This window comes from Oncorhynchus keta, chromosome 24 (genome assembly GCF_023373465.1).
Source record: "Oncorhynchus keta strain PuntledgeMale-10-30-2019 chromosome 24, Oket_V2, whole genome shotgun sequence".
In the NCBI taxonomy this organism is placed as follows: domain Eukaryota; kingdom Metazoa; phylum Chordata; class Actinopteri; order Salmoniformes; family Salmonidae; genus Oncorhynchus; species Oncorhynchus keta.
Window position 1 is genome coordinate 25,295,259 of NC_068444.1, and position 19,843 is coordinate 25,315,101.

General features: G+C 44.5%; 1 protein-coding gene across 1 annotated transcript in view; it reads left to right on the top strand.

Annotated features, from left to right (window-relative positions):
• The first annotated feature begins 305 nt into the window (after nt 1-305).
• The window catches only part of tanc2b (tetratricopeptide repeat, ankyrin repeat and coiled-coil containing 2b), a 133,088-nt gene continuing 113,550 nt past the window's right edge, over nt 306-19,843 (top strand). The window contains 1 exon segment of the mRNA XM_052478001.1: nt 306-609. Coding sequence (XP_052333961.1) covers nt 321-609 — 289 coding nt within the window. The 5' untranslated portion in view covers nt 306-320.

Consider the following 19,843-nt stretch of genomic DNA (forward strand, 5'->3'; position numbering starts at 1 on the left):
GAGAATGAATTACAGCACACATACTGTATATGACTTGGTTGTCTTTGTATTTCTAAATGATTATTAATCTGTTATTTTTCAAAAAATGTACTAATATAAATGTTGGATCTAGAATGAGGATCTGTTGAGCAAGGATATTGGTACTAAAAGGGTTAATGAGGTCTGCCCTGACTGAGAGAGCTGGAGGCAGGATGAGAGGGAGTTATTGCTGCTAGCAGAGAGCAGGATGAGAAAGGGGGAGGAGGGAGAGAGTGCCAGTCTGCCGGTGAGTGTGTGTGTATATGCACGCGACGCGCCCCAATGTGTGTGTGTGTGGGTACATGTGCACAGCACGCCTCTGTGTGTGTGTGTGTGTGCTGACACCTGGTGCTTTCTTTCCTCGCTGCTTGCTCACACTGAGGAGAGCTCTCTCCTTGTCTGGGCCACGCTTTACCTCTCCTGCTCTCTTTCCCTCTTTTCCCTACCTATTTTTCACCCCTCTCTTTTTTCTACCCCTTCAGCATTCCTTCCTCCTCAGTCTCCCTCTCTCTTTCCTTTGTTTTGGATCTTCCTTACTATGGTGCAGGATTATTGAATTGCCTGGGAAGCCAAGACGTTGGACTGACAAAGGTGAGCTGGATTACAGGGAACTCTGAGAGTCTGGACTGAAGGTCTGGGTGGACAATAGGGGAGGGAATGGACTGTTTTTATTTATATTAATAGAAATAGTCTATTCAGTAGCCTGTTTTTTGTCAGTGTTTTGGACCTGTTTAGCAGATGTCTGTTTCCCTCTGTTCTCTGTTGCTGTGGCTCTGTGGTTCTTCCTGTTTTGTCACCTTGGTCCAGGTATGGGGCCTTCACACCAATCAGGTTCTGAGTCACGCCAGTCCCACCCCTTAGCAGTGTGTGTGAGGGGGGGGCGGGGTCTCAGCTCTGAGCGTGTGTGTTTACTGATTTTCTTCATAATAACGCAGGTTGTAAATATACACTGAATGCTCATATCCCTCGTTGTTGATTGAGGGATCCTAATGTTATATTGTTGTGCTTCTATCCATGGGAGATGCATCATTGAGCAGCACCCATACTTCTCCCCCAGGATCTAGTGTTACCATGGCCATCTCTCACCCACTTTAACCATCCATGCTGTCTCTCTCAATCTCTCTCTCTCGCTCTCTATCTCTCTCTCTTTCTTACACTACCTCACACCCTCTCTCTCTCTCCATCTCTCACCCACCCACTCAGCTCACCCTGGGATATTTCTGGAGAAGAAAATAAGAAATATGAGAGGAGAGAGGGAAGAGAGGAAGATATAACAGTAGAGCAGGGAGCTAAATGTTCTAGCCTTTCGTGGGCTAATGAGGGTCCTCGCAACTCAATCTTTCTCCCCTCCTCCCAGTCATCCCCCCTCTGTCTATCCATCTACGCAGGTCCTATACCTTGTCTGTCAGCTACCTCCCTGTCTCCCCATCCCCCTCTCATCTCAAGTCCCCTCTCTCGCTCCCCAATCTTTCCTCATATTCACCCCATGCTGTCTCCTCCACACCCATCTTTCCAATCTGTATTCTCTTCTCGATTCCTCTCTCATCTTCCCTAGAGTCTACCTTTACGTCATGCACACCCCCACACACACCACACCCTCCAGCTCCAGATTGTGAAAGCCTGTTCTAGACAAGCATATGCTTGTGAACTGAACACTGTAAAATGTTGTCCCTTTAAATGTTGATGGTGTGGGACTTTGCCCAACACCATCTCTCCCCCCACGTCTGCAGTAGCAGTAGCATCTTGTTGATTTTGCCAGTCGAGGAACTCTTTCATCTTCCCTCTTGATGTGAATGGGCTCATTGGCTGTGGAGCGCTGTGAGGTTTAAATAGGAAGAAGTGCCCTTGCTGTGTGTGCAGGTATATTATTATTGAAAGCTGAGGGTAGCAAAATAAATACTGTGTAAATAAGTAGCTTCCTGAATACATGGGCATCAACATTGTTCTTTATTTCACCTTACCTTAAATGGGGTCACGGGAAACAGTGACACAGTTATTATGAAGATGTTTACATATTATTAACTCCGTGAGCGTGTACATGTCTTTGTGTGTGTGTGTGTGTGTGTGTGTGTGTGTGTGTGTGTGTGTGTGTGTGTGTGTGTGTGTGTGTGTGTGTGTGTGTGTGTGTGTGTGTGTGTGTGTGTGTGTGTGTGTGTGCTATTACACTGTAATGGAAAACTGTAATTTATACAATCATTTTGGCTATTATCTTCAGTGAAATAGTGTGAAAGCATTATACTGCAGAATACTGTAAATGATGGTGCATTGTGGGAAAATGTTGTTGGTAGGGAAATAATTGCTGTATTTGAAATGGTAGTGTAATTCCACTCGACATAATACAGTACCCTATGATATGTTTGGAGTGCCAAAAACGTTTTGACCACAACTGGGTACATGGTATGGTAGCCGATTTATGATTTTGCCTACATTTGAAGTATGAGACATTTATTGAACTACTTCATGTTTCATTATTTGTTTCAGTTGTCTCATGCTTTTTTTGTGATGGGATACTGTCTCTTCAAGAGATCATGCAGCAGCTCATGTCCACTTTTATTTGGGCTTGTGGGTTTTGTTTTACATTCTAGAACACTAGCTGTAATTGTCCCTTTTTGTCAATTGTAGTTTTGCTGTAGAGTCATACGGTGTTCTCATGTTTGTTATCCCTGTATAAATAATTGTACTTACCTGAAGATACTTAGCTTTAATTGAGTTACTTACAGTACCCGAGTAAGTGATGCATGTCTACCATTTTTCCATGGTCGAAATAACACTCTGAAATGGTGAAAATTAAGATAATGCCCTTTTGGCGTGAGAGCTGTTTGAAAACAATGAAATGCCTGAAATGTCAGCCTTTTCAGATGGGATGGAGTTTTTTACCCAGATCATGACGTCACAATCTGATCTGATTATTCTGACCAATAAATGACCCAGTCATTTTTTATTTGCGTACAGTGCCTTCAGGAAGTATTCATTCCCCTTGACTTATTACACATGATGATTTAAATATTTTTTTCTTACTCATCGACACACAATATCACATCATGACAAAGTGAAAACATGTTTGCAAATTTATTGAAAATGAAATAAATATCTAATTTACATAGGTATTCACACTCCTGAGTAAATACATGTTAGAATCACCTTTGGCAGTGATTACAGCTGAGTCTTTATGGTTAAGAGCTTTGCACACCTGGACACATTGAACTTTTTAAAATTGTTCAAGCTCTGTCAAGTTCGTTGTTGATCATTGCTAGACAGGTATGTTCAGGTGTTGCTATAGATTTTTAAGTTCATTTACGTCAAAACTGTAACTATTCCACTCAGGAACAGTCAAAGTTGGCTTGGTAATTAACTCCAGTGTATATTTGGCCTTGTGTTTTAGGTTATTGTCATGCTGAAAGGTGAATTCGTCTCCCAGTGTAACGGTTTTCTAATGGTGAAGGAGAGTCTGACCAAAACTGCAGCATGTAGATTAAGATCCATGTTTATTAAAACAAACGTAACACGAATCAATACAAAACACTACAAAACAATAAACGAAACGAAAACCGAAAACAGCCTATACTTGTGTCAACTAACACAGCACAAGGACATCAAGACACTCAGGACAATCACCCACAACACAACCAAAGAATATGGCTGCCTAAATATGGTTCCCAATCGGAGACAACGATAAACACCTGCCTCTGATTGAGAACCACTTCAGACAGCCATAGACTTCCCTAGAACACCCCACTAAGCTACAATCCCACTACATACACACCACATACAAAAACCCATGTCACACCCTGGCCTGACCAAATAAATGAAGATAAACACAAAATACTTCGACCAGGGCGTGACAGAACCCCCCTAAGGTGAGGACTCCCGAACGCACCTCAAAACAATAGGGAGGGTCCGGGTGGGCGTCTGTCCATGGTGGCGGCTCCGGCGCGGGACGTGGACTCCACTCAACCACTGTCTTAGGCCCTCCTCGCGTCCTTGAATAGTCCACCCTCGCCGCCGACCATGGCCTAGTAGTCCTCACCCAGAACCCCACTAGACTGAGGAGCAGATCGGGACTGAGGGGCAGCTCGGGACTGAGGGGCAGCTCGGGACTGAGGGGCAGCTCGGGACTGAGGGGCAGCTCGGGACTGAGGGGCAGCTCGGGACTGAGGGGCAGCTCGGGACTGAGGGGAAGCTCGGGACTGAGGGGCAGCTCGGGACTGAGGGGCAGCTCGGGACTGAGGGGCAGCTCAGGGACTGATGGACCAGATCCTGGCTGACTGGCAGATCCCGGGAAGCTCGGGACTGCGGGGAACTGGGGAGTGACTGGCGGAGCCGACTGGCGGATCCCGGCCGTGAAAGGACTGGCGGATCCCGGCCGGGAGTGAAAGGAAGCTCAGGCTGACCCGGAGTGAGAGGAAGCTCAGGCAGGTTGATGGATCTACCGGCAGATCCTGGCTGACTGGCAGATCCCGGCTGACTGGCGGATCCTGGCCGACTGGCGGATCCTGGCCGACTGGCGGATCCTGGCCGACTGGCGGATCCTGGCCGACTGGCAGCTCTGGCAGATCCCGGCTGACCGGCACTTCTGGCGGATCCTGGCAGACTGGTGGATCCTGGCAGACTGGCGGATCCTTGCAGACTGGCAGCTCCTTGTAGACTGACAGCTCTTTGCAGACTGGCAGCTCTGGCTGCTTCATGCAGACTGGCAGCTCTGACTGCTCCATGCAGGCTGGCAGCTCTGGCTGCTCCATGCAGGCTGGCAACACATTGCAGACTGGCAGCTCCTTGAAGACTGACAGCTCTGGCTGCTCCATGCAGGCTGACAGCTCCTTGCAGACTGACAGCTCCTTGCAGACTGGCAGCTCCTTGCAGACTGACATCTCTGGCTGCTTCATGCAGACTGACAGCTCTGGCTGCTCCATGCAGACTGACGGCTCCTTGCAGACTGACAGCTCTGGCTGCTTCATGCAGACTGACAGCTCTGGCTGCTTCATGCAGACTGACATCTCTGGCTGCTTCATGCAGACTGACATCTCTGGCTGCTCCATGCAGTCTGACAGCTCTGACTGCTCCATGCAGGCTGGCAGCTCTGGCTGCTCCATGCAGGCTGGCAGCACCTTGCAGACTGGCAGCTCCTTGCAGACTGACAGCTCTGGCTGCTCCATCCAGGCTGGCAGCACCTTGCAGACTGGCAGCTCCTTGCAGACTGACAGCTCTGGCTGCTCCATACAGGCTGGCAGCACCTTGAAGACTGGCAGCTCCTTGCAGACTGACAGCTCCTTGCAGACTGACAGCTCTGGCTGCTTCATGCAGACTGACATCTCTGGCTGCTTCATGCAGACTGACAGCTCTGACTGCTCCATGCAGGCTGACAGCTCTGGCTGCGCTGAACAGACAGGAGACTCCAGCAGCGCTGTAGAGGAAGAAGGCTCTAGATGCGCTGAACAGACAGGAGACTCCAACAGCGCTGTAGAGGAGGAAGGCTCTAGATGCGCTGAACAGACAGGAGACTCCAGCAGCGCTGTAGAGGAGGAAGGCTCTGATAGCGCTAGGCAGGCGGGAGACTCCGGCAGCGCAGGAGAGGAGAAAGGCTCTGATAGCGCTGAACAGGCGGGAGACTCCGGCAGCGCAGGAGAGGCGAGGCGCACTGTAGGCCTGATGCGTGGTGCTGGCACTGGTGGTACTGGGCCGAGGACACGCACAGGAAGCCTGGTGCGGGGAGCTGCTACCGGAGGGCTGGTGTGTGGAGGTGGCACAGGATGGGCTAGACCGTGAAGGCGTACTGGAGATCTTGAGAGCAGTGTTGGCACAGGACGTGCAAGGCTAGGGATGTGCACAGGAGGCCTGGTGCGTGAGGCTGGCACCAACTTCACCAGCCGACTAACACGCACCTCAGGACGAGTATGGAGCGCTGACCCAGGTGCCATCAAATCCCTGACACGTTCCGTCGGGCGAATTCCATGCAAAAAGCACCAACACAGCAACTCCCTCATTTCTCTCTCCTCCAATTTCCCCATTAACTCCTTCACAGTCTCTGCTTCGTTCACCTCCAACACCGGCTCTGGTCTCCTCCTTGGCTCCTCGCGATAAACAGGGAGAGTTGGCTCAGGTCTGACTCCTGACACTGCCACTCTCTCCCTGAGCCCCCCCCAATACATTTTTGGGGCTGACTCTCAGGCTTCCTTGCCAACCGTGTTCCCTCATATCACCGGCTCCTCTCTGGCTGACTCTGCTCTCCTCGTTGCCTCCACCTGTTCCACCTTTGGGCGGCTACACTCCCCTGGTTTAGCCCAGGGTCCTCTCCCGTCGAGGATTTCCTCCCATGTCCAGAAATCCTTAATACGCATCTCCTCTTTGGGCTGCTCCTGCCTGTTGACACGCTGCTTGGTCCGATTACGGTGGGTGATTCTGTAACGGTTTTCTAATGGTGAAGGAGAGTCGGACCAAACTGCAGCGTGTAGATTACGATCCATGTTTAATAAAACAAACGTAACACGAATCTATACAAAACACTACAAAACAATAAACGAAACGAAAACCGAAAACAGCCTATACGTGTGTCAACTAACACAGCACAAGGACATCAAGACACTCAGGACAATCACCCACAACACAACCAAAGAATATGGCTGCCTAAATATGGTTCCCAATCAGAGACAACGATAAACACCTGCCTCTGATTGAGAACCACTTCAGACAGCCATAGACTTCTCTAGAACACCCCACTAAGCTACAATCCCACTACATACACACCACATACAAAAACCCATGTCACACCCTGGCCTGACCAAATAAATGAAGATAAAAACAAAATACTTCGACCAGGGCGTGACACCCAGTGTCTGTTGGAAAGCAGACTGAACCAGGTTTTCCTCTATGATTTTGCCTGTGCTTAGCTCTATTCCATTTATTTTTATCCTAAATAACTCCCTACTGTAGTCCTTGTCGAGAACAAGCATACCCATAACATGATGCAGCCACCACCATGTTTGAAAATATGAAGAGTGGTACTCAGTGATGTGTTGGATTTGCCCTAAACATAACACTTTGATTCCAGGACATAAATGTAATTTATTAGCCACATTTTCTGCAGTTTAACTGCATGCATGTTTTGTAATATTTTTTATTTTGCACAGGCTTCCTTCTTTTCACTCTGTCATTCCTATCACAGCCATTAAACTCTGTAACTGTTTTAAAGTCACCACCGGACTGGTGAAATCCCTGATTGGTTTCCTTCCTCTCGGGTAAAGTTAAGGACGCCTATATCTCTGTAGTGACTGGGTGTATTGATACACCATCCAAAGTGTAATTAATAACTTCACCATGCTCAAAGGGATACTAAATGTCAGCCTTTTTTACCCATCCATCAATAGGTGCCCTTCTTTGTGAGGCATTGGAAAACCTCCCTGGTCTTTGTGCTTGAATCTGTGTTTGAAATTTGTTGCTCGACTGAAGAACCTTACAGATACAGTGCCATCGGAAAGGATTCAGACCCCTTCACTTTTTCCACATTTTGTTACGTTACAGCCTTATTCTAAAATGTATTAAATCTACATCAATCTACATGCAATAAGCCATAATTACAAAGCGAAAACAGCTTTGTAGAATTATTTGCAAATGTATTAAAAATAAAAAACAGATACCTTATTTACATAAGGATTCAAACCCTTTGCTATGAGATTCAAAATTGAGCCTAGGTGCATCTGGTTTCCATTGATCATCCTTGAGATGTTTCTACAACTTGATTGTGGTAAATTAAATTGATTGGACATGATTTGGAAAGGTACACACCTGTCTATGTAAGGTCCCACAGTTGAAAGTGCATGTCTGAACAAAAACCAAGACATGAAGTCGAAGGATTTGTCCGTAGAGCTCTGAGACAGGATTGTGTTGAGGCACAGTTCTGGGGAAGGGTACCAAAACATTTCTGCAGCATTGAAGCTCCCCAAGAACAGAGTGGCCATCATTTTTAAATGGAAGACGTTTGGAACCATCTAGACTCTTACTAGAGCTGGCCGCCCGGCCAAACTGAGCAATCGGGGTATAAGGGTCTTGGTCAGGAAGGTGACCAAGAACCCGATGGTCACTCTGACAGAACTCCAGAGTTCCTCTGTGGAGATGGGAGGACCTTCCAGAAGTACAACCATCTCTGCAGCACTCCACCAATCAGACCTTTATGGTAGAGTGGCCAGACTGAAGCCACTCCTCCGTAAAAGGAACATGACAGCCTACTTTGAGTTTGCCAAAAGGTACCTAAAGGACTCAGACCATGAGTCCAGATTCTCTGGTATGATGAAATCAATATTAAACTCTTTGTCCTGAATTCCAAGCATCACGTCTGGAGGACGTAATCCTTCTCACCCCCCCCCTTTAAGATTTAGATGCACTATTGTAAAGTGACTGTTCTACTGGATGTCATAAGGTGAATGCACAAATTTGTAAGTCGCTCTGGATAAGAGCGTCTGCTAAATGACTTAAATGTAAATGTAAATGAGGAAACCTGGCACCATCCCTAGGGTGAAGCATGGTCGTGGCAGCGTCATGCTGTGGGGAGGTTTTTCAGCTGCAGGGACTGGGAGACTAGTCAGGATCAAGGCAAAGATGAATGGAGCAAAGTACAGAGAGATCCTTGATGAAAACCTGCTCCAGATTACTCAGGATCTCAGACTAGTGCGAAGGTTCACCTTCCAACAGGACAAAGATCCTAAGCACACAACCAAGACAATGCAGGAGTGGCTTCGGGGCAAGTCTTGGGACAAGTATTATTATTTGACCCTGCTGGTCATCTATTAACATTTGAACATCTTGGCCATGTTCTTTTATAATCTCCATCCGGCACAGCCAGAAGAGGTCTGGCCACCCCTCATAGCCTGGTTCGTCTCTAGGTTTGTTCCTAGGTTCTGGCCTTTCTAAGGAGTTTTTCCTAGCCACCGTGCTTCTACACCTGGTTTTAGGCTGGGTTTCTATACAGCAATTTGAGATATCTGCTGATGTAAGATGGACTTTATAAATACATTTGATTTTGATTTGAAGACTCTAAATGTCGTTGAGTGGCCCAGCCAGAGCCTGGACTTGAACCCGATCTAATATCTCTGGAGAGACCTGAAAATAGCTGTGCAGCAACGCTCCCCATCCAACTTGACAGAGCTTGAGAGGATCTGCAGAGAAGATTGGGAGAAACTCCCCAAAAACAGATGTGCCAAGCTTGTAGCGTCATACCCAAGAAGACGCGAGGCTGTAATCGCTGCCTTTACTGAGTAAAGGGTCTGAATACCTATGTAAATGTTATTTTTCAGTTTTTTATTTTTAATAAATTTGCAAACGTTGCTTTGGTATTGTGTGTCGATTGATGAGGGAAAAAATACAATTTAATCAATTTTAGAATAAGGCTGTGACGTAACAAAATGTGGAAAATATCAAGTGGTCTGAACACTTTCCAAAGGCACTGTATCTGTAAGGTCCTAATTGTATGTGTGGGGTACAGAGAGGAAGTCATCATAAAAAATCAATCATGTTTTAAGACTATTATTGCACACAGAGTGAGTCCATGCAACTTATTATGTGACTTGTGAAGCAGATCTTTACTCCTGAACTTATTTAGGTTTGCCAGTAAAAAAGGTGTTGAATACTCAGCTTTTCATTTTTAATTAATCTGTAAAAAATTCTAAAAACGTAATTCCACTTTGACATTGAGGGGTATTGTGTGTAGGCCAGTGGCACAATCTAAATGTAATCAATTGAATACTTTCCGAAGGCACTGCATGTATCCTCCTACTTTGAAGGGGTAAGCAGGGTAAGCTCTAGACTAGAGTCTTAACCTTTATTTAACTAGGCAAGTCAGTTTAAGAACAAATTCTTATTTATAATGACTGCCTACTCCGGAAAAACCCAGACGACACTGGGCAAATTGTGTACCGTTCTATTGGACTCCCAATCACGGCCAGATGTGATACAGCCTGGATTCGAAACAGGTACTGACTGTAGTGACGCCTCTTGCACTACTGTGATGCAGTGCCTTAGACCACTGCGCCACTCAGGAGCCCAAACCTATCAGGGCTGTGTATGTAAATATATGCAGATTTGTATCAGCACGCCCACATGATCAGACTGAGCAAAAAGAGGTAAAAGGATAAAAAAATATATTTGCTGATTTTCATAAAATAAATGCACACTGATTTAGTAGGCAAACAGTGATTTAAAAATACAATTAAGAAGACTTTATGGGGGTTTTAACTCATTTGTGGTTATAGTGCCACATAATTTTAAAATGTATTGTGGACAGATTGGTGTGGCAGCTATCTGTTAAACTTTTAATGGTTGAGCATTTTGCCCTGTAGTTTCTGCCAGTTTGGGAGCCTTTGTTAAGGCCTCTAGAAGTGCAAGTGATCTAATACACCAAATATTAATTGATATACTGTAATGTTTTAACACATTGCCTAGCAGCCAACTTGCTTGCACCAATCCCATGTAATTACGGTAAAATACTGTAAAATCTCACCCCAATTAATTTCATTTATTCATTCATTCATTCCAATTACAGTAGAATTAACTTTTTTTTTTTAAATAAAAAATTATACAGTATAATAGTCAATTATACAGTATCTTACTGTGTCATTACACAGTGCTTGCTTTGATACTGTATTAGGATTACAGTAGTTGTACTGCAATATGAAATACAGTAACTTATTTGCTACTTTGCTGCCTGTGACTGTCAAATTCGCCTAAGCTAGCCTAGCCCTGTCTTCCTTCCCCCCCTCCCTCTCAGGGTTAATATGTTGGGGAGAGGCAGAGTGGACATGTGCACGCACAAACACCCGACACTCATTCACCCTCAGATTCAGACTTTACAAAATGCCCTGTAGCCCCCCTACCCAAACCCACCCTTAGATTCAGACTATAGGCTTACAGTCATGCCAGACAGAAAGAATGTTTACACAATCTGTTGTGTTTTCAGGAAGAACAGGAGTGCTAATCCATTTAAGGTAACTATATATTTTTCTTTCTTTATATGCTTTTTTGAATTCACATTAGCTTTTGCAGAAGCAGCATCTACTCTTCCTGGGGTAATTGCCAAGTCATATCCTCTCAAATATATATCTTCTTAAATTACTGGGTAAAGTGATTGTTTTGGCAGTGGTTTACAAGCTGGCAGTCACATACTGTGTTCTCTACTTTATTTCTATTTTTGTAAAATAATGTTTAATTATTCAAGCCTGCTTGTTCACAGTTCACTCCTCTGCCTGCAATGGAGATGTTGCGTTAGTGTGTGTTCTTGTGTGAGGCATCTATTGCCAGTGTTGTTGAGTACAGGATGAGTGATTGCATTGCTAACGGAGGATAAGGATAAGGGAGCGTGAGGGAAGAGGGCATACTCTCTCCCCATCCTCTCTCTCTCTCTCTCTGTGTTCTCCTTTATCTCCCTCCCTCCCTCTTTCTGTCTCTCTCTACTCTTCCCTCTCTCTCCTTTCTTTCATCCCTCCCCTCCCTCGATATATTCTCCTCTCTCTCTCTCTCTCTCTCCTCTCTGGACTAATGGTTGCCCCCTGCCATTTGAAAGCTCTGTACTCAGATTGGAATAGAAGAACAGACAATGACACCTTTCATATCTGACATCAGATGACGTCTCTTCTCTCGGGTAGAGTTTTTTTTTCTTCTCCAAAGTGATATTTTCTCAGTTCATACGGTCATTGTATTGTTACTGTACTGTTGTTGTTAGGGGACAGGTTTGTGTCACACAAAGGACTGTTTATCGCCATGACACAGACACTTTGATGTTATGATGCAAACTGTTGTTGCCCTCATATTAACCCAATGCTCATCCTTGATTCTCCTATTCAAAATCAATGGTTTATTTAAATGCCGTCTGTAAAGATTGATAGATTACTCATGCATTATTATTGAATGCACTGCAGTGAGACCTCTGTGCATCCCAAATGGCACCCTATTCCCTATTGTGCACTACTTTTGACCAGGGCTTATAGGGCTCTGATCAAAAGTAGTGCACTCTAAAGGGAATAGTGTGCCATTGGTTTATGTCAGAATCAGAACCTTTTGCCATTTATTTACCTGGTATACAATAGTTTGTGCAGCAAATAGTAGAGACTGACATATGCCTCCATAGCAGGGTACTCACAGCTCATACAGTACACTGGAGGTCAGAGAGAGTGTGAGAGTGTGACTGCATTGTCACTGTGCTGAGAGAAAGATGGGGAGGGAGACGGGGAAGAGAGAAAAGGAGGTAGAGAGTGAGTGAAGGTGATAGTGATTTGGGTGATGGTAGCTAGCCTTGAGTGCCAGAAATGCACTTTGTAAATGAAATACACTATCATTATTATTGTTATTATGGCAGTAGAGAGATAAATTGAAAATGAAATTGAAAATGCTCAGTTAGCTTGGTGCTGCTTCTTTATGTATAAAATATGGATTCCAAAAAAGTCAGTCCTCCATGGTGCTGATCAATGGAACGCCTCGAGGAAGACCAGGAGCTATAATGTGCTCTCGCTCTCTCTCTCACTCACGCTCTTCCTCCATCTCACTCTTATTTCTGCCTCAAGAGAACCAAGGAACCAGGGACGAGTAGTCAGTCACATCACACGCAGGCACTACCTCCATATTCTTTCAGTGTTATGTATAGCGGTGTTTTGAGTGTCTTTGTATAATTTAAGGCCACTAGTACCTCAGGCTGCTGGTTGGTTATGTGTCTCTCTGGTGAAGCCCACCCACTCAATACTGCGACAGACCTTTTTTTTAGAGGCACAGAGTGTGCCTCTCTTTATCTCTTTTTCTCTCATATTTTTCTGTCTGTCTGTCTGTCTGTCTGTCTGTCTGTCTGTCTGTCTGTCTGTCTCTCTTTCTCTCTCTCTCCTTCCTGTTCCACTAACAACACCTTCCAGGACCCTGTAGAGATGGCGGCCAGCGCCTGACGCAGATCAGGCCCTCTCATGCGTCACCGTCCATGGCCTTTGTACTGCCTAGCTAATTGTATGGTACAGCCACCCTGCCTCACAGAGAGGGATGAGTGTATTATGAGGACATGAAAAGAATCATCAGAATGGTCTGATTGAGGGCAATTCCATGGTAATGAAATTAGGCTGAGACTCAGATTTTTCACTTTAAAATGTATACCGAACAAGAACCATTGATTTCAAAGTATAACAAATCAGAGAACTCTATGCACAAGGTTTAATTTCCACAGATTTTACAAAACACATTTACAGGAAGAACTATGAAGATGTACAGTTTTTCCAGGAAATTCATTACTGCATGAATTGTTCAAATTGTTCACCCGCTGCTCCGGGTGGCGCAGCGGTCTAAGGCACTGCATCTCAGTGCTAGAGGCGTCACTACAGAGCCTGATTCGATCCCGGGCTGTCTCACAACTGGTCGTGATCGGGAGTCCCATAGGGCGGCGCACAATTGGCCCAGCATTGTCCGTGTTAGGGGAGGGTTTGTAAAATAATAATTTGTTCTTAACAGACTTTAAAAAAATATGCATATTCAGTGAGTGTACAAAACATTTAAGTGCCTTAAATATTTTGTCTTGCCCATTCAACCTCTGAATGGCACACATACACAATCCATGTCTCAATCATCTCAAGGCTTAAAAATCCTTCTTTAACCTGTTTTCTCCCCTTCATCTACACTGATTGAAGTGGATTTAATAAGGGAACATAGTTTTCACCTGGTCAGTCTATGTAATGGAAAGAGAGGGTAGGTGCCAGGCACACCAATTTGAGTGTGTCAAGAACTGCAGCGCTGCTGGGTTTTTCACACTCAACAGTTTCCCGTGTGTCAAGAATGGTCCACCACACAAAGGACATCCAGCCAACTTAACACAACTGTGGGAAGCATTGGAGTCAACATGGGCCAGCATTCCTGTGGAACACTTTCGACAGCTTTGTATTCCATGCCCGATGAATTGAGGCTGATTTGAGGGCAAAAGGTGGGATGCAACTACATTTTAGGGAGTGTTCATAATGTTTTGTACACTCAGTGCAGTTGTGTGGTTTGTTAAAGTTTGAAATCAGGGTTTTTTGTTTGGCATACATTTTAAGGTGAAGAATCTGAGTCTCCGTGTAATTCCTTTCCCATGGAATTTCCCTTGATACTGGTTTAAGCTATGTTTGTGATTTTGTAACATTTGAACTGCTTTTGTTAACCTGGCTGTCTATAGTGGAGTATGTTGTTGATGCTGTGCTGCAGCACCTGAAGCGTATGATTCAATTAATTCCAAGTATGGTTCCCCTTGTTGTGTTGTCTGTTCACTACTGTAGAACATCTAGTGAAAAAAAGGTCATACCTGGGAGGGCTCAGGGGGAGAGAAGGGAAGCAGAAGCTCAAATGAATTACATAACATTATATTATGATAGCCGCAAGCTCAGCAGAATATGAGATAACATTGAAACAAATGAACCTATATTGTAGTCTGCATTGTTTGGATGTACTGTACTCTTTTACCCTTTTATTGAAAACATGAGGCATCGACTGCTCCGCAAATTGGAAAACGCCAGTGATTTGAAAGTTTGCACCTAGGCTAAATAAACATGTACTGTAGCTAGAAACATAACTAAAGCTGTAATTCCATCAAGGGTTTGTGGAAATTGCATTCTATATCTCAGGGCCAGCCCAACAAATAAGCGACATATGCGGACACTGAGGGCCCCCCCATTTATTTATCTGTGTGTGTGGTGGGGAATTCAGTCAGCATCTCAATTTACTGCTTAGAGTTCAAATATTAAAATACAAAAGGTGCAATTTCGAAATTTGGTTTTACATCAGCAGTTTTCTTCTTGTTCTGTCAGTCACTGACAGTCCCTCGATTAGCCCATTTCAGCTAACATCGGGCCTCCATTGATTTTGTTAGTCTCATTCAGATACCATATGAACATGACATGTGTCATGGAAAAATGCGTAGGAAATTAGCTTTTAAGCTGCAAAATGTTCTCTCCACCCTTGGCCAAATGTGTAGAATTGCAGGTAATTAGCTTTAAAACTGCAAAATGTTATCTCCACCAAAATCTGGGTAACCCCATGGCAAAATGAGTAGATTTGCATTAAAGGCACAATGGGCAGAATTCACCCCTCCATTTCCTGGTTGCTAACATTTGAATGGTTCGCCTAATTTCAGTTTATAGGAAAAAAGTGCATTCAGAAAGTATTTTCCCACATTTTGTTACATTACAGCCTTATTCTAAAATTGATTCAATAGTTTTTCCCTCATCAATCTACAGACAATAGCTCATAAGGACAAAGCAAAAACAGGTTTTTAGAAATTTGTACAAATTTATAAAAAATAATACATTTACATAAGTATTCAGACCTTTTACTCAGTACTTTGTTGAAGTACCTTTAGTAGTGATTACAGCCTTGAGTCTTCTTGGGTATGATGCTACAAGCTTGGCACACCTGTATTTTATTTGGGGAGTTTCTCCCATTCTTCTCTGCAGATCCTTTCAAGCCCTGTCAGGTTGGATTGGGAGTGTCACTGCAGTCTCTCCAGAGTTGTTCAATCAGATTCAAGTCCTGGCTCTGGCTGGGCCACTCAAGGACATTCAGAGACTTGTCCCGAAGCCACTTCTGCATTGTCTTGGCTGTGTGCTTAGGGTTGTTGTCCTGTTGGAAGGTGAACATTCGCCCCAGTCTGAGGTCCTGAGCGCTCTGGAGCAGGTTTTCATCAAGGATATCTCTGTACTTTCCTCTGTTCATCTTTGCCTCGATCCTGACTAGTCTCCCAGTCCCTGCCACTGAAAAACGTCCCCACAGCAAGATGCTGCCACCACCATGCTTCACCGTAGAGATGGTGGCAGGTTTACTCCAGACGTGACACTTGGCATTCAGGCCAAAGAGTTCAATCTGCGTTTCATCAGACCAGAGAATCTTGTTTCTCTTTGTCTGAGAGTCCTTTAGGTGCCTTTTGGCAAACTCCAAGTGGCCTGTCGTACTTTTTACTGAGGAGTGGCTTCCGTCTGGACCCTCTACCATAACGGCCTGATTTGTGGAATGTTGCAGAGATGGTTGTCCTTCTGGAAGGTTCTCCCATCTCCACAGAGGAACTCTGCATCTCTGTCAGAGTGACCATCGGGTACTTGGTCACCTCCCTGACCGTCTCCCCCGATTGCTCAGTTTGGCCGGGCGGCCAGCTCTTGGAAGAGTCTTGGTAGTATCAAACTTCTTCCATTTAAGAATGATGGAGACCACTGTGTTCTTGGGGACCTTCAGTGCTGCAGAAATGTTTTGGTGCCCTTCCCCAGATCTGTGCCTCGACACAATCCTATCTCTGAGCTCTACGGACAATTCCTTTGACCTCATGACTTGGTTCTTGCTCAGACATGCACTTTCAACTGTGGGACCTTATATAGACACCTGTGTGCTTTTCCAAATCATGCCCAATCAATTGAATTTACCAGAGGTGGACTCCAATGAAGTTGTAGAATCATCTCAAGGATGATCAATGGAAACAGGATGCACCTGAGCTCAATTTCGACTCTCATAGTAAAGGGCCAGAATCTTTATGTATTTAAGGTATTTCTGTTTTTTATTTTGAATATATTTGCTAAAATTTAGAGAAACATGTTTTCACTGTGTCATTATGGGTATTGTGTGTAGATTGATGAGGAGTATTATTTTTATTTAATCCATTTTAGAACAAGGCTGTAATGTAACAAGGTGTGGAAAAAGTCTAGGGGTCTGAATACTTTCCGAATGCACAGTATAGTGTAGGGGAAAAAATCATTGTAACATCTAAAATGCTGTGAAATGTCTTTTTAAATATCCCAAAATATAATATTTTGAGCTGTTTGAAGCTGGTGTACAAAACCCGAGAAGTAAAAAGAGCAAAAGCAAAACTTAAGGATGTGATGCATAGAACTAGAGCACAAAACAGATCTGAAACTTTTCAGACTTGGTTTCAATGAGAATGACAGATCTATAACTCTAATTTCTATGTGCATTCTGTCAGAAAAGCTACATACTGCACCTTTAAATTCAAACTGCAAATGTTCTCTCCAACCCATGGTAAAATGGGTACAATTGCAGAGAATTTGCTTTAAATCTGCAACATTTTCTCTACGCCCACACCTGGACGTTGGCCGTCCTTCCATCAGCCGTCCCTCCTTCTTGCCACACCTGCATTATGCTGCTGTCTCTCCCTGGGGGATTAATCACTCTATATCCCTCATTCCCTCTTTTCCTAGTGGAAGTAGCTAGTCCACACTGGCTCAGCACTCAGGTCCTTTCTCAAGGTAACATTACATAAGAGCTGACAGCATTGTCTTTGGCCTGTCAGGCTTGATAATACAGAGGGTGACAAACTGCCTTCCCTTGCCTCACTTACCTACGCGCACGTGTACACACACACACACACACACACACACACACACACACACACACACACACACACACACACACACACACACACACACACACACACACACACACACACACACACACACACACACACACACACACACACACACACACACACACACACACACACACACACAATGGAAGAGCCCTGGTCAAAAGTAGTGCACTATAAAGAGAATAGGTTACAGATGCATTTCAGATGCACCCCGGCTAGGCAGAGCAACAATGGTACACTCTTAGGGGAAAAAAGTGCGATGTATAACCTAAAAGGGTTCTTCGGCTGTCCCCATTGGATAACCCCTTTTGGGTTCCATGAAGGACCCTCTGTGGAAAGGGTTCTACCTGGAGCCAAAAAGGATTCTCCCATGGGGACACCCGAAGAATCCTTTTGGAATGCTTTTTTCCAGGAGTGTAGAAAAATCACTACTATGGCCTAAAACAATTCAGCTCGGTCCGTGCAGTTAATTCAGAGTGCTGAGGCTATACGGCCTTGTATGCCTGCAGAGGGATACTGACTCACTGACTAAAATGCCATGAGCTGGCCATTGAGTGGCAGACTGGCCGGTCACGGACAAAGTCTGCAGCATGATCATTCTCCGTGGCCTCGGGATGACACATCAAAAGGACTGGACTATACCAGAGCAACTACACCCGATGCTTTGTAACAGTGTAACGGTAATTCATGCTTTTAGAGTGAAAGACTGTCTCCCAGACATATGAAGGTCAATGAAGTCTCTTGGTGCACTAACTAATGACTGCTGTTATCTACCCACACAGTGAACCCAGAGAGCTACAGAGCAAGCTGAACCTCTCTGTGAGGATGATGTCACCCTGACTTTTCGAAAGGGAAGCAGAGCAGAGGAGCAGTGGATGCTGCTGAGGGGAGGACGACTCATAATAATGGCTGGAACGGACCAAAAGGATTGGCATCAAACACATGGAAACCATGTGTTTGATGTATTTGATATCATTCCGCTCCAGCCATTCCCACGAGCCCATCCTCCCCAATTAAGGTGCCACCAACCTCCTGTGCAGAGGAGAGTGTTTGAGACAGACACTGTTAGAATGAGGCATTCCCTTTGACGCACTCTGGCATTTAAAACTTGGGAAATAATTGACCACTTAAACTGTCTGGGTTCTACCAAAAGACAATTTTCTGACAGAACACAGCCCTCCGTGTACATCCTAAATGTGACTGAATATTTTTTAATATACGACATGGGATAACTTAGAGGTTATTGTGATTATTATGGAGATATTATTCTGTGATGGGCTTATATTTCAGTAGAGGCTGGCTAAGACATTTTGACAGTTGTAGTCTGTTGAATACACTGATGACTTGAGCATTTGACATATGATCTACAGTTGAAGTCTGAAGTTTACATACACCTTCTCCAAATACATATATGTAAACTCAGTTTTTCACAATTCCTGAAATTTAATCCTAGTAGCAATTTCCCTGTTTTAGGTCAGTTAGGATCACCACTTTATTTAAGTAATGTGAAATGTCAGAATAATAGTAGAGAGGGATTTATTTCAGCATTTATTTATTTCATCACATTCCCAGTGGAAATTCACAATTTAAAGGCAATGGGACCAAGTACTAATTGAGTGTATGTAAATGGAAGAGGAAGTTAAGAGATGTTCATGAACATCTCTTAACTTCCTCTTCCATTTACATACACTCAATTAGTACTTGGTCCCATTGCCTTTAAATTGTTTAACTTGGGTCAAATGTTTTGGGTAGCCTTCCAAAAGCTTCCCACAATAAGTTGGGTGAATGTTGGCTCATTCCTCCTGACAGAGCTGGTGTAACTGAGTCAGGTTTGTTGGCCTCCTTAAACACACACGCTTTTTCAGTTCTGCCCACAAATGTTCTATAGGATTGAGGTCAGGGCTTTGTGATGGCCACTCCAATACCTTGACTTTGTTGTCCTTAAGCCATTTTGCCACAACTTTGAAAGTATGCTTTCGATCATTGTCCATTTGCGACCAAGCTTTAACTCCCTGACTGATGTCTTGTGATGTTGCTTCAATATACCCACATAATTTTCCTCCCTTATGATGCCATCTATTTTTTGAAGTGCACCAGTCCTTCCTGCAGCAAAGCACCCCCACAACATGATGCTGCCTCACCCGTGCTTCACAGTTGGGATGGTGTTCTTCGGCTTGCAAGCCTCCCCCTTTTTCCTCCAAACATAACCATGGTCATTATGGCCAAACAGTTCTATTTTTGTTTCGTCAGACCAGAGGACATTTCTCCAAAAAGTACGATCTTTGTCCCCATGTGCAGTTGCAAACCGTAGTCTGGCTTTTTTATGGCAGTTTTGGAGCAGTGGCTTCTTCCTTGCTGAGCGGCCTTTCAGGTTATGTTTACATAGGACTTGTTTTACTGTGGATATAGATACTTTTGTACCTGTTTCCTCCAGCATCTTCACAAGGTCCTTTGCTGTTGTTCTGGGATTGATTTGCA